Consider the following 14,489-nt stretch of genomic DNA (forward strand, 5'->3'; position numbering starts at 1 on the left):
AAGAAGATGAGATATAAGAATACAATTAGATTTTAACATAACCAGAGGCGCTCTGGTAAAACATGGAAGTTAATTAGAGCCTCTTTGGTTCTCTACTATAGTTGTAAAAGATCAAGTTAAAAAGGTTTTAACTTATAAAATTGTACGAAAGACTAAGAGCTCGGATACAGAGCTTGTATTTGTGAAATTTCATGATACAGAGCCTCTTTGTAGCACATACAGAGCCTCGGGTCAAATGAGAGTTTGAAAAACTTGAGATTTTCCATGACAACCAGAGGCCTTTTGGTTAATCTTGAAGACCAACCAGAGCCCATTTGGTTCCTCATCAAAACTTACTTTATTGAAATAATTCAAAGTATAACATCCAGAATAACCCAAAAATATTATTAACTCAAAACACAGGCAATCAAAGCCTCTTTGGTGATAAACCATTTTCCTCCTCTACATAACAATATTGTTATTATATCAATAAGAGCAATAATTCTAAGTCCTAACATCACACAGAAGTGATAACTCAGGATCATTGCATCTCATGGATGTAATAATAAGATGAATGATCAAAACTCAAATTTCACAATCACCACCCGTATCCAAAGGTACACCTCTCCTTGATATGTCACCCTTATCCCATGGTACACATCTCCTTGATATTCCACCCTTAACCCATGGTACACCTCTCCTTGATATGCCACCCTTATTCCCTCATAAAAAAAATATAACCGAATCTTTCATTTTTGTCAAAAATGGCATCAAAACAGTTTCATCACAGAAACTTCATATTAAAAACTTTTACAGTTCTAAACCTGGTTTCATATCAACCCATAATAATTTCCAAGAACTACTTTTTTCCCATAGAACCAAACAGTCCAATATTTCAAATACCAAATATAGAAAATTGATAACATAAACTCACCTTATATTCACATATATGAAGATGAATCTCACAACAATGATTTCTAAATAATATCACATAATCAGTTTCTTTTTCTAACGGCTTCACATAGGATTTCACACAAAACACACACACACAGTTTTTCTCTCTTTTCCTAAAACCGAATAGATAAGCTAAATCTTATCTTATTACTTTTATATGTTATCCAAAACTCAAGCGGTGGAGTCTTAGTATTTTAAAACTCATAACTCACACTCAACCCCATGAACTAATATATATATTAGAAGGGTACTCGCGCAATACAGCGAGAGACATCTTGAGTTTAATATTTCATTTTATTCTTTATCTCAGTCGATGTTATAATATGGTCTTATGTGATTTTAAAAAAGCGATGATGTTTTTATTTTTAAATAAAATATAAATTTGAAGATATCATAAAAATTTGACAAAAATATATCGATATTAGTATCAAATTAACTATTTAAAATTCCTACTTTTTCTGTAATTTTTTAATTCAATATTTTAATTATAATTTAATTTAGGTTCAATAACGAAGTAATTTATATTTGGTTTAATAATATAATTTTCTTATAAAGATAATAATTAATTATTTTGTTAGAGCTCGATAATTATCTTTTAGATTTTTTATATTTTAAAATGAGATGTATATCCTCTATTTGATTATGTTTATTCGCAGTTAGTTGCATGAATTCAAACATGGAGTTTTAATAGGTTGTACTTATACATAATTTACTTGTAATCTTGAATTTTAAGTAATATGCATCAATATACAGTACTTCATGCATAAAAAATAGTTTTTAAGAGTTTTTGCAAAATGTTTTATAATATAGTGTATATATATATATATATATATATATATATATATATCATAGGCGGTGGAATTTATAAACAATAAACAGATAATCACATAAACATGTTAAAAATTCTTTACTTACAAAATCTTTCAAAAACCACCTCAAATTCTATAACCGAATAAAAACCCGGTTATCACAAAAAAGTATGGTGGTTATTTTATAATTTCAAAATTGTAGAAATAAAAGGTGTTATTTTTTACAAACCATAAGAACCAAGTTTGTAGTTTACTCTTTTTTCTAGTTTGATGGCTTTCAACAAATATGCATACGGGTGTCAAATTATTACAACATCACTCTCTAAAGTTCAATGTGTTTTTTATCCCAAGAAAAAGATTTTGAAACTTGTGTATTAAAGTCAATGATACTGACGTTGGAAAATTATTAAAGGACTGATTTAGGATAGCTGATAGCAGGAATCGTATAGGTAGCAGTGGCGGTGTAAAGGTACATTGGACATTATGATCATTTTCAAGTAATAAAGTGGTAAAAATATCAAGATCTTATCTACATGGTCCGTACTTCAGAGTTTCGAGTAGTAGGTCGAGAATACAATGATTTAAATTAGAGAAAAAGAAAATATATCTTAGCGGCTTTGATGATTTTAAACAAGTAATTATAAATAGGTATGGGTGTGAATGTCGCCTAAGGGACTAGTAGTAACAAGATGGTCAAGGATACTATTCACAAAAACATCTATAAAAGTCTTCATCTCTCGAAAGTGAACTTCCATAGAAAGTGGGCACAATCTCCCCACAAAGTCGCCACTTTTGCCAACTGAAGGCTTGCCCACCGAATTAAGTAGATATCAGGGAATCTTACCAGTATGGAGAGAATGATCATATCTCTATGTAACAGCACCCTCTATCGACATTTGAACCTTAGTTACAAAATCATATAAAAACATATATCTCTACGTGATTATGAAAGACTTACTCAAATCTCCTTGCATCACTTAAGGAATATTTCAGAATCTGTCATCTTTGGTTCTAAGACCTAATATTAACACTTTCAAGTGATCGACGTGTCCGCGTTGAGTTAAAGCTTAAACTTGAGCAACCAAACCCAAGAGTTAGCATCGACTACTCACACCCACACCCAATGGGTGCTCAACTAATACTTAAGTAAAGAACATAGTAGAAGAAGAATAACAATTAAAGATTACTTGCATTGAGAAATAAAAGATAAACTATGGCCACAGTGGCGAGGCAGTGCTGGAAATTTAATACATGAAAATAAATGAACGACTACAACTAAAATGCAGAGGTAAGTGGCTAGAGACTTCTACAGTACTAGAGCTCTCTTCTCAAATCAAATCCCAATGTATCTTTATATGGTGTAAGAAGGGAGACGAATAAACCATTTTAACCAAGGATTTCTGAAGGATTTGAATCCTTTTAAAACCCAAAGTCCAAATGCTTCCTCCCATGCTATTTTCATGAATGTTCATCTTCCACTTTTTCCTTTAGAAGTCTCAGGATGGCCATTTTTTAGAATGAAATATTTTCACCAAGATTCGGCTTTTGCTTTTGTCTTCTCTTCATATTCCTTTATATTCTAGAGTTTGACCTTCAATAATGTCATAATGCAGCTGAAATAAGCAGAAGAATACATGCAAAAAATGACATTCTCTAGTTGTCCTCGAATTTACGTTGCTCACCATAATAGCGACACAGTGGCTACTTTTCATAGTCCAACATTCAACCCAAAAATGATGCGTCCAACCATCAATACACAAATTTTTATCCTCAACAACTCCAAATGAAAATAAATAAATAAAATGGAGAGACGAACATATAAAGAGGAAACATATAGTAAAAGGAGAGAAAGCACATAAAACAATGTGTAAGTAACACTCAAAATGAGAGTTATCAATAGCACATACTACAATATAGGTGTCCTAATAAACCGCTTTATAAAACAATTTAGATAGGAAACTTTATTATATGATCCTACAAATTAGGTCTTATAAGGCACTTTTTTTAGGATACTTAGACATTTTTGGCTTCCTATAAACCCAATTTTGTTGTAGTATCAATTGGTAAGATCTTGAGTTTATCGTCTAGAGTTCATTAGTGCAGGTCTCCTCGAAACCATTGAAAGGTTTGTATGGATGATAACTTTAGGTCCCTACAATAATAGTTGAGATATGTGCAAATTGGATCGGACATCCACAGTTAAAAAAACACACACGCTAGAGAAACAAAATGTTGAATTGTAAAACCAAATTGATATTCGTCTTGTAAAAGATAGTCAAACCATATGTACCAATATATCACTACAAAACAAAGAGGTTTCACGGACAGAAAAATCCGTCAGTACTTCGTCGGAAAAAAGCTATCACCAATGGATCTCATCACTAGAGAAATGTGGTCGATGATTGTAATTACTAGTGGATTTTCAATCACCGATGGACAAATCCATTGGTAATTCGCCGACAATGGTCATCCGCCGCTGATCTGCTGGAAATTACTAGTGGAAAAATCCGTTCGAAAAAATCTATGGGTAGAGCCTCTTTATTTTATAGTGTATCTCATATGAAATTATGGCCCAAAGGGATTTGATTATAATAAAAGCATGAGTCATATTGCTCTGAACTGAATATGGAAGAGTTTTACACAAAGATACTTATCTAATTTATCTCATAACCCTTTAACCTTGTGATGGTATGCCTTAATAGACATATGTAATTAATCTAATTAATGGAGAATACAATATCTGCCTGCAAAGGTGATCTTTTGGCTAACTCATTCTATGCAACGATTACACTGTTTAAGATCCTTAAGTTGTCACTGAATGTTAAAGATCTTGGAAATGATCCGTTGGTTCCATTAGGGTCTACAAGATGTGTATAACAATTTGTAGAAAGGGGGGATGAATACAAACACATGAAATTTTTTAAATTTAAAATATATATTGATTAAGAAGGATAAATACAGATTTTACAAGATTGTTTGCGGAAAGATAAGGTAAGAATAACCTATCTAAACAATCTAAGTTACACACTAATTCTTAGCAAATAGAGAAAAGATTTGCTGTAAAAGACATAGAAGAAAGTAAGTTCTTTATGGGTAACAACTATTTAGAATACAATAAAGGGATTCTAACTTGCTTTTGAAGATAAGCGTATTGTGTTCTTAGATGTGTGTTCTTTTACTTATGAACGTAAGTTAGAGTTCAAGAGTAAGTATATAGTATCTCTGCATGGAGTTAGAATACATCTATTTATACCCATTGCATTAAATGCACATTTAATGCAACGTAGTAGGGTTTGAACACGTGTCAAGCCTTTAGAGAAAGACTTGTCCTTTGCTACAATGAATAATACAAAAGCATATTAATGAGCAGACATCCTTTCATAAAGTTGGTGGGTAGTAGAGTCAACTAATTGGCTCTGTACGGTACTATACTTCAGAAAAGGTATGGCTTTGTCCTTTGTGTGTATAAGGACAAGACAAAAAACAATCATGCTCAACAAGCTTCTTTTGATCGTTGAATGTTGGAATAACCTGAAGGTCTCTTCAGCATTCGCCGAGGCTTGGCAGTCTTCACACATATGTAGACCAGGTTGTAATCATTGAATACCGCTTCAGATCACGTACTCGCCACTCTCTAATCTTCAGTTTCAGTCTTCGACTTTTGCTGAAGGTTCTTTGGTGTGAGTTTTGTCTTATTGAAGTATCGTTGTTGCTGATGGATTTACATTACATGTTCTTCAACGATCACTGAACAGACTCAGTGATGATCGTTGGAACTGAAAGACATAAACATACAATACTTCGTATAAGGTAAAAGAGATTATCATCAAAATACTGAGAGAGAGAATCAACATGATCATGTTCGCAATTCTTATCCAAGTTTTTGTTGCCTACAAGTCTGTGAAATGAGCATCAAACCTATTGTAACTGTTTATTAGAGATAAAGAGAGGACGAAGGTTTGAACATCCCAAATCCAACTGGGGTCACTGTGAAAAGTTGTCTCAACTTTTCACGAATGATCATAATGACATTAAAAATATAAAAATACTATACTTAATTCACTATTACATTACAAAATGGAAGTCAACTTAAGTGTTTCTATTGTCGTTGTCGTCTTATTCCATGTGTTTTTTCTGATGTTGATTTAGTCATACAAAAAGCTATAAAATTCCCGACAAGCTTTTACTTTTGACTTGTGTCATTTTAGTGTTATATTGCATAACAATGAAATATAATAAGTCATTCTATGGGAATAAAAATATGGTGTTTAGTCAAAGCATCTAGAAAACAACGGAATCCATTTGATCAAATTCGACGTTTTCATTCATTAATTCCAAAACATTTTTGGTCCTACAAATTCATTAAATAAGAAATTTCGAAAGTTCATTTCTCAAAATAAGAAAATTTAGAAATTAATTCTCAAAGAAAATAAAAACGAAGTTGGTTTTATTTTAGTACAATTTGCTTTAAATTAAAAAAAATATATTTAAATTAAAGTATAGTTGTTTTATTAAGTTCTTTCGTATCATTTCAAAATCGATCGAAACAAATTAAATACGAAAAATGTTATCATATCAATTTTGTTATATATATATATATATATATATATATATATAGAGAGAGAGAGAGAGAGAGAGGGGGGGGGGGACAGTTCATACGAGAACGGTAACCAATAAGAGAATAAAAAAACAGTCAAATCAAATGTGATTTTACACTAGAATCACGTGTAAAATCAGATGTAATTCACTCAAATATCTCAGACCACTTCGCCCGCACACCTTTATGTTGACCATTCGTCTCTTTTAATTTGGTTATCGTTCTCGTTTCAACCCCTCTATATATGTATGTATATATCAACACGTGAATGATTGTGTGAGAAAGAGAGTTAAAGTGGGAAAGGTAAGAAAGGATCTAGACCTTGATCACCTTTAATCTCAAACCCACCCATGGATCGTGTTTGATGAGGAGATTAATCCGGTGCATCTCATTCTAATGTCCATCCAAGAGTGTAGAGATTCCTCCTTACACTTCTCACTGAAACCCAACTCTATATCAACAAATCAAATGAGTAAAACTATAAATAAAATAAGAAAGAAAAAAAATTAAAAGAGAATTATATCAACCAAAATATAATCAAAACAAATGTTTACATCCTTTAAAATTATGCGGTTAAGAAACTAAAGCAAATTGGGGGTATTTAAGATTGCTTATTTGAAACAACTTATGTTTTTTTTACAAAAGTGCTTATCAACTTATTATAAGTTAGAATTTTTTAACTTATGCAAAAACTTCTTATTACCGGTTTGACACCGATATAAGTTGTTTATACAAACACTCAAAAATGCTTACTACCGGTGTCACACCGGATAAGTCAATAAGTTGTTTGATCAACCCAACCCGAAACAACTCATCCTGAAACTTACCCATTTAACCAAGATCCATTTTAACTCCATAAATTTTCACATATCAAAGGTAGAGTCTTGAAAGTGAGATTGCATATAGAACTATCCTCTATCTCATCCATAGACCAGAGATATAGAGTCTGAAATATGAGATATATAAAGAATTGTCCTCTATTCCATCCAAATACCAGACGTGGAGTTTGAAAAATGAGATGTATTCAGAACTGTCCTCAATTCCATCCACTTACCAGAGTTAAAAGAGTCTGGAAAGTGAGATGTATTCACCATTGTCCTCAATCTCATCCACATACCAAAGAAAGTGAGAAGCATACAGAACTATCCTCTATCCCATCCAGAGACCGAGATGGGGTCTAAAAAGTGAGATGTAGGGGCCATTTACCAAACACTTACCAGGGTAAGCGCTTACCAAGTCACATCACCTAACCAGATGAATATAGTAAGGACTAAGAATCTTACCGGTAAGAGCGAGACAAGGATCATGAGTCTTTCCCGGTAAGTGTGGGCGACGACTCTTACCATGGTACCGAGTGAATTCTTGCATACAATGTTGTTTTGATGGATTAAAATCTCATCCGGTAAGTAAATAATAATGTTAAATTTTACCGGTAAGCACTTATCGGATAAATGTTTGGTAAGCGGTCCCGTATTCAGGACCGGTCCTCCCAGCCCCAAAAAGTAGACCATCATGTCTCCAATGTTAAACAAGAGTTCAAAGAGCCAAAAAGGGTAAATAAGCAACTGTAGAATTTCATAGATAACCACAAAAATGAAGCTAAATGATCAATCTTCATGTCTCACTGTACAATGAGGATACTCGATATCGCTCTCGACCCTAAACACGAAATCGACATGGAAACTCTACGAATGTTTAGACCAAAAAGTCAAAGTTTCAAAGTAAGATCGGGTATAGCCCCCGAATCTCTACCGGTTGGTGGGGGCATTTCTGGGTGTTTCGTGTTGTGGTAACTACTCGAACCACCACCACCACCAGCATCGCCAACACAATCAATTTGCCTGAAACTACCTGGCCAAAACACTTCCGCCTCATCGTCCTCCATGAACATTGGCAACCCAAGATAGCTTTGGTCAAATCTCGCTCCACCTCTCATGGCGGCAAATGGCGATTGTTGAGGTACAATCCCTTGATGCAATGAAGCGTGTGCTTCGATACTTAGAGCCCGAAACGTGGATCCGTGAAGAGGCAATGATGCTAGACTTGCGTATCTTTCTGATAACATTCCCATCCTCATAGCTCGTTTAGCCATCGTCCTTTCTCGTTTGTGTGCGTTTTGATGACCGCCCAATGCTTGCGAGCTATAGAATTTGCGCCTACAGTAATTGCAGGAAAAAACACGGGGGACTGGAGGTCCCGAGCCCGTGTTTGTGGGTGCTGCCGCCACTTCCGTGGTGGCAAGTTCAGGTGTCATGGGGTTGAAGCCGAGGGTTAGGTCGAGAGTGACGGATGGCAGCGGTGGTGTTGGCTGAAGATGTCCAGGGTTTGTGAGGCGGGAAGAGGTGGTGGTGCCACCATCCACCGACATGCTTGATGCTACTTGACTGCTCATTTCCGATTCTTCTTCAGATTCAAAGACGTAATTTGGAGGTTCCATGTTTTCTTATAAATATTTATGCCAATCTTAATCGTCGACACCTGCAAAAGAAAATGTGATAACCAGATATTAACAAGATTCGCAGTTCGCAAGAATTCCGTTTTCTAAACTTAATACCGATAGGGGTTGTTTGTTTACCTCTTAATAGTTCCATTAAGAGGCAGTCTCTGAATCGTTAAGAGGTGAATCTTGTTTGACCAAAAAAAAATCCGTCTCTTAATGGTTTTAAAACCCTCTGAATGATTTTGTATCTCATGCCTCCCTTAACCATTCAGTACCCTAATTTCATTCTGAATAATTACCAAACAATTATATTTCATTTTGTATTATATTACAAGAGTCTCTTAATCATTTTGACTACTTAATCATTATGCACCATACCATTCAGCAACCGTAAAACATCCGTGTCAGACACAAGTAACCTTACCTGTTACTCCACAATTTTATTTTCTATTTTTAGAGCAAGAAACTTGATCAAGGCATAAGTTCTTGAGCCACAAAAACGACCAACCCTTTTAGGCAGCTTAACAAAAAGGACTAAAAAAGCGGTAACCATCCCATGAACTGATATTTCAAGAAAACACACACACATAAATACATACATACACACATAAACACATACATACACACATAAATACATACATACATACATACATACATACATACATACATACATACATACATACATACATACATACATACATACATATATATATAGGGTATATTTCTTTTACAACCTTGTGTATTTGTACAACCCTTGCAACTCAATTAATTGAGATATTTATAGAATTAATGGAAGTTCATTTATTATGATTTAAATATTTATGGAATATGAATAGAGTTCATTAATTATGATTAATACTTTATATCAGGAAACAATCAAAACTTTTATGAAATCACATATTCATCAAATGAAATGGACGGTTGAGATTGAGTTGTATTGGTTACATAAATGTTAAGGGTTGTATAATAACCAACCTCTCTCTCTCTATATATATATATAACTTTAATTGACTCAAATGTGTCAAACTAGCTACCCCCTTAGTTCTAAAATTAAAGGGTATAAGATTTGACTTTTAAGGTCAAACGAGCCATTATGGTGATATGAATCTATGATAGAAATAAATGTACGAATCAAAAATCCTACAAAACCACCAAAATAATGAAGTTCTAAATCTACAAAACCAAAATCATGACAATCTTGAATTCAAGAAACGTGAAGTTTGCGTGTGCAAGTCAAAATGTAACATTTACAGGTCAAAATGTAACTACTTTTATAACGGGATGTAAAGAAAAGTCGAAAGCAAACAATGGCAAAGCGGGAAAGCGGGAAAGCATCGCATTTGCACCGAAAGATTGAATATTTGACGAAAACACGGAAGAAATTTCTCAAAATGTTTTACAAAATATACCGCTTCCTGAACTTGATGCAAGTTCTTGAAGTTACAAAATCTTCTATTAGATTCATCAAGATCGATATGATCGTTTCTTGACATTTGGCATGCCCATTTGGACTAGCGTACCCGAATTTCGGATACGCAACAGGTTCTAAATTGTAATACCAAAATTATGCGTGTTCTGGTCAAATACCGAAATGCATCAAAGAACAGAAGATTTTACGCTCTTGGTTTACTCACCTTCCAGCCTAAGGTCTTCAAGGAAACAGTAGTTCTACCATTTGGGATACCACACATCCAAGACGATGTTTTTAGTGGGATATATCGGGTTTGTTTGGTTAATTGGTTTAATGTACGGAAAGGATTGGGTTCAAAACATCTTCCCTTGGCTAATTCAAAACAAAATTCATCAAAAAAAACCAAAATGAAAACCCATTAGAGGTTTCACAACCAGAAATGAACCGATCCATTTCAAAATCCTCATTGCGGACTTTCAACAAACAGTTACAGATCCATGCTTTTTCAGTGATAATTGGGACTCAATAACAATGAAAAATCTTTGTCTATAAAACCAATCATCATAATTCCCCAACTACGAAAAGGAGTGATTGCAAAAATTTGAAGAATCGAACCTTGCCCCAATTACAGTATATTTTTTTTCTTTTTTGAAGATTTCTGCTCATAAAACCAATAACTACTATACGAACCTTAATCACTTCATCATTCTAAAATTTACAAAGGTACCCACATAGAAAATCGTAAAGAACAAGCAGTAACAAGTACCAACATCTGCACCAAATACAGAAATTCAAAGTTCATCTACAAATAGCACATGGGATTACTCACAATCACAAGAAAAAAAACACAAAAAACACCAAGAAACCAAAATCCAATTTCAAAAGTAACGACACAGAAGAACTTTAAAAGGGGTTGAAATACCTGTCGTATAGTATGGTATGAGGGTAGTACTATAGCTTAGTACTCTTCTCAACCGCTTAAAGTTGAATATGATTGATGGATTGCAAAACAGGTTGTGGGTTTTTTCTAGGTTTTGCCAAATATGGTGAGAAGATGAGAGGTAGAACATATAGAATGAAGCTATTATTGGGATAAGATCATACCATACATACATACATACATATTATCAGAGAGAGAGAGAGAGTGTGGTCTTATGTCAGGAAGTGAAAGAGAAAGAGGAGCCAAATAATTAAAGAATTCAGAATGATTGATGGATTTTTGGGGATTTTTAAAGTTAAACTGCTACTAGTGTTACAGGTGAAAAGCATGTTAATCCCCAAAAATTCCGCTTTATATATTTTGTAAATATTAATAATTTTTGGAAAAATTACATCAAAATAAAATCAATTTTAACTTGATTTTTAAAGAATTAATTTTTAAAATTATTATTTAGGTGTTTTTATCAAACTTTTTGTTTATTTAAAAGTTTAGTTGATCTGTTGAAAATATAACAGGTAATTTAAGAGTTTCTATCAAACATTTGATTTGATTTCCCAAATTTGATAATATTGATACGGATTGGTTATATATAAAAATCTTGAATTTGATATTTAATATTTATTTTATTGAATTAATTAATTTTTTTCTATTAAATTGATTTTTTATTGCAATAGTAAAAAACAATTTTTATCGTGTTAATTTGGATTTTTTTGAAAAAAAATCTTCAATTTGATATCTGAATTTAAAAAAAAAAAACGAGATTTAAAATGAAAAATAGATTTTATTGCATTAATTTTTGAAAAAAAAAACGAATTTTAGTTATTTTTCTATAATTATTTTGCAAGTTGGTTCCCCAAAATAGAAATCAGGTGTAAGTTGGTTCCCCAAAATGACGATTTTGAAAGTTGGTTCCTTAAAATAGGAATTAGGTGAAAGTTGGTTTCATTTTGATGTAATTTTCCCATAATTTTTTTTGTAAACCTGGGTGAAAAATGTAATTTTTTTTACGAAAAGGGGTAGAAAGTGTAATTTTTTGTCTTTTAGCTAGGTCTGCAATTGCAGATGTGGGTTTTGCGGATCTATTGCTATTTTGGTAAACTTTGAGAAAAAATGACTAGGAGATTAAACCAACCCTGAAAAATGACTATTTTAATAAATTTCCCAAATAAACATGGTTGTTAATAACTTTTTTATTCATTATTGTGTAGCAATTAAAGGGTCGTTTATTAAATGTTTACCCGGTAAATGCTTAGTGAGTAATTTTTCTTCCCGTATGAACATGACAAGGGTCAAAAATCTTACCCGGTAAGAACAATGATAAAATGAAGAGTTTTACTCGGTAAGTGATGGTGACGACTCTTACCCGGGTAAGTGCTTACCGGGTAAATTGTTGCACACGAAACCATTTTCTTGTACTACAATCTTACCCGGTAAAATAAATTACAGTGTTGACTCTTAACGGTAAATGTTTACCGGGTAAGCATTTGGGTAAACGGTCCCTAATTATAGCTTGTATGTAAGATAATATACCGTGTATTAATCAACTCTATTTAATATCAATTTTTTCCGGTTGCTAATGTTGGTTTTGGGTTTTTTTTTATCAATTTCAAGTTATATATATATATATATATATATATATATATATATATATATATGAAAACTTCTCGTTTTGTTTAAATTTTGAGTTTTCAAATAACATAGATGATATTTAAGGGTTTCTAATTTCGAAGAATAAAACTTGCAAATATTCAAATATTTAAAATTTACAGTGTTTAATATGCAAAACATAAAAATACAAAAAATAATATATATATTTAATAAGTCGGTACCATGGTATTATCATATATCAACCAAGTTTGCATATTTGATATGCTACTAGCAACCGACTATAATTGGTACCAATTTAATTAATACAGTTGGTACACATGTTTGACTGGTTTTGTTTGGTATAAAGTTGTCATCCCTAGTTATTATGTGTTGCTATATGCACTCAAATTCATATCAGAATCAGATTAAATCATGTATTGGAAATATAAAATGTATGTCTTGATGTTGATGTGTACGATGAGAAAATTAGTAGGTAAGGTGCATTTAGCCGACCCCTTGTTATTATTTGAACTTCTTTCTGTTGGTTTTCTTTTATATTTTCTCTGTATTAAATTAAGTGTCTACATTTCTATATTAGTTGTCTTAAAATAAATGTCTCTTTCGAAAATATAAGTGTCTACCCATACATTATACTCTTAAGGATCGTTTACCAAACACTTATCAGATAAATGTTTATTGATAAAAATCACCACCCTCACTTATCTTATCATGTAAGATTCTTGACCATTAAAATGGTATAGTAATATTATCGATAAGTGTCACTAAGCGCCAACCGGGTAATATTCACAATCCTCACTTACCGGGTAAGATTGTTAGCCCTTGTGTTGTTGCTTATCAAGTAAGATTGTTGGTCATTACTATACTCATAGCCATGTTGGTCATTAATGTATCAGGTATGATTGATTGTCTGTATGTATAATGTTGTTGGATGTAAGATTTTATTGTAAAATGATAATAATAATAATTGCAATTTCTCATTAAATAAGAAACTTTGAAATATCGTAGAGTTTGAGAACGATAAAACTGATTTAATTTTTTCTTCCTACAGAACCTTCCTAGCTAGTCGATTATAGGTAGCTCTTATTTTGAGTTAAGATGACGTAATTAATCGATTTCTAAAAATTCGAGGGTTTGTTAAAAAAATATACAAAGATCTAATCATCCAAAACGAGCATGTTCAATCGTTTTTCCATTCGGAAAAAACCCAGACGTTTAATTTCCAAAATGTGAAAATTTGTTAGATTTTTTCTAGAATTTTCCTCGTAAAACAACCAGCTTATGACATACTAAACATTTCCAAAGAAGGTGGTGGAAATTTCATTTTGGTTTCCTAAAATGAGATTATTAATTAATTTTCTGAATTAATAACGTAATTAAATTTGTTTGGATTTTGATACAGTTTGCGTCGTAATGTAACTGCAGTAGGGTATCGTTGGTGAGAAATATGAAGTTCAAGTCAACTTACTGATGATTAGAATGAAAATTAAACAGATATCATAGTATTCAGTTTTTAACAGTTCGTTTAAAAAATCATCGTAAAAAGTATTTAATATACGACTTTAATTTTTTCTTTTACGAACGTTATCTGGTATTTACAATGTATAACGACTATCTTTTGAGATAATTGGTTTTAAGAAAAGTATAAACAAGAAACCATGTCTACTTAGAAAAGCAAATAACTGATATAAAGTAACAAACAAAAGGAGAAGTTTATTACTGTTGTTATTCAATGCAGTGTTAGAAACACGCTT

The 14,489-nt window shown here is 32.4% G+C and overlaps 1 protein-coding gene across 2 annotated transcripts; it reads right to left on the minus strand.

Moving 5' to 3' along the window:
• Positions 1-7,907: 7,907 nt before the first annotated feature.
• Positions 7,908-11,343, minus strand: LOC112528076 (zinc finger protein 4-like). Of its 2 annotated transcripts, none has more exons than XM_025138981.1 (2): positions 11,113-11,343; positions 7,908-8,817 (listed from the first exon to the last, which is right to left on the minus strand). In XM_025138981.1, exon 2 carries the CDS (start codon positions 8,774-8,776, stop codon positions 8,048-8,050), a length of 729 nt encoding a protein of 242 aa, XP_024994749.1. In that variant the 5' UTR covers positions 8,777-8,817; positions 11,113-11,343; the 3' UTR covers positions 7,908-8,047. The 2 variants fall into 2 exon arrangements, with proteins under 2 accessions (XP_024994749.1, XP_024994750.1); XM_025138982.1 differs by lacking the exon at positions 11,113-11,343 and adding an exon at positions 10,414-10,594.
• Between the last annotated feature and the right edge of the window lie 3,146 nt (positions 11,344-14,489).

The sequence above is a fragment of the Cynara cardunculus genome (genome assembly GCF_001531365.2).
Source record: "Cynara cardunculus var. scolymus isolate 2C chromosome LG 15, CcrdV1, whole genome shotgun sequence".
NCBI lineage: Eukaryota > Viridiplantae > Streptophyta > Magnoliopsida > Asterales > Asteraceae > Cynara > Cynara cardunculus.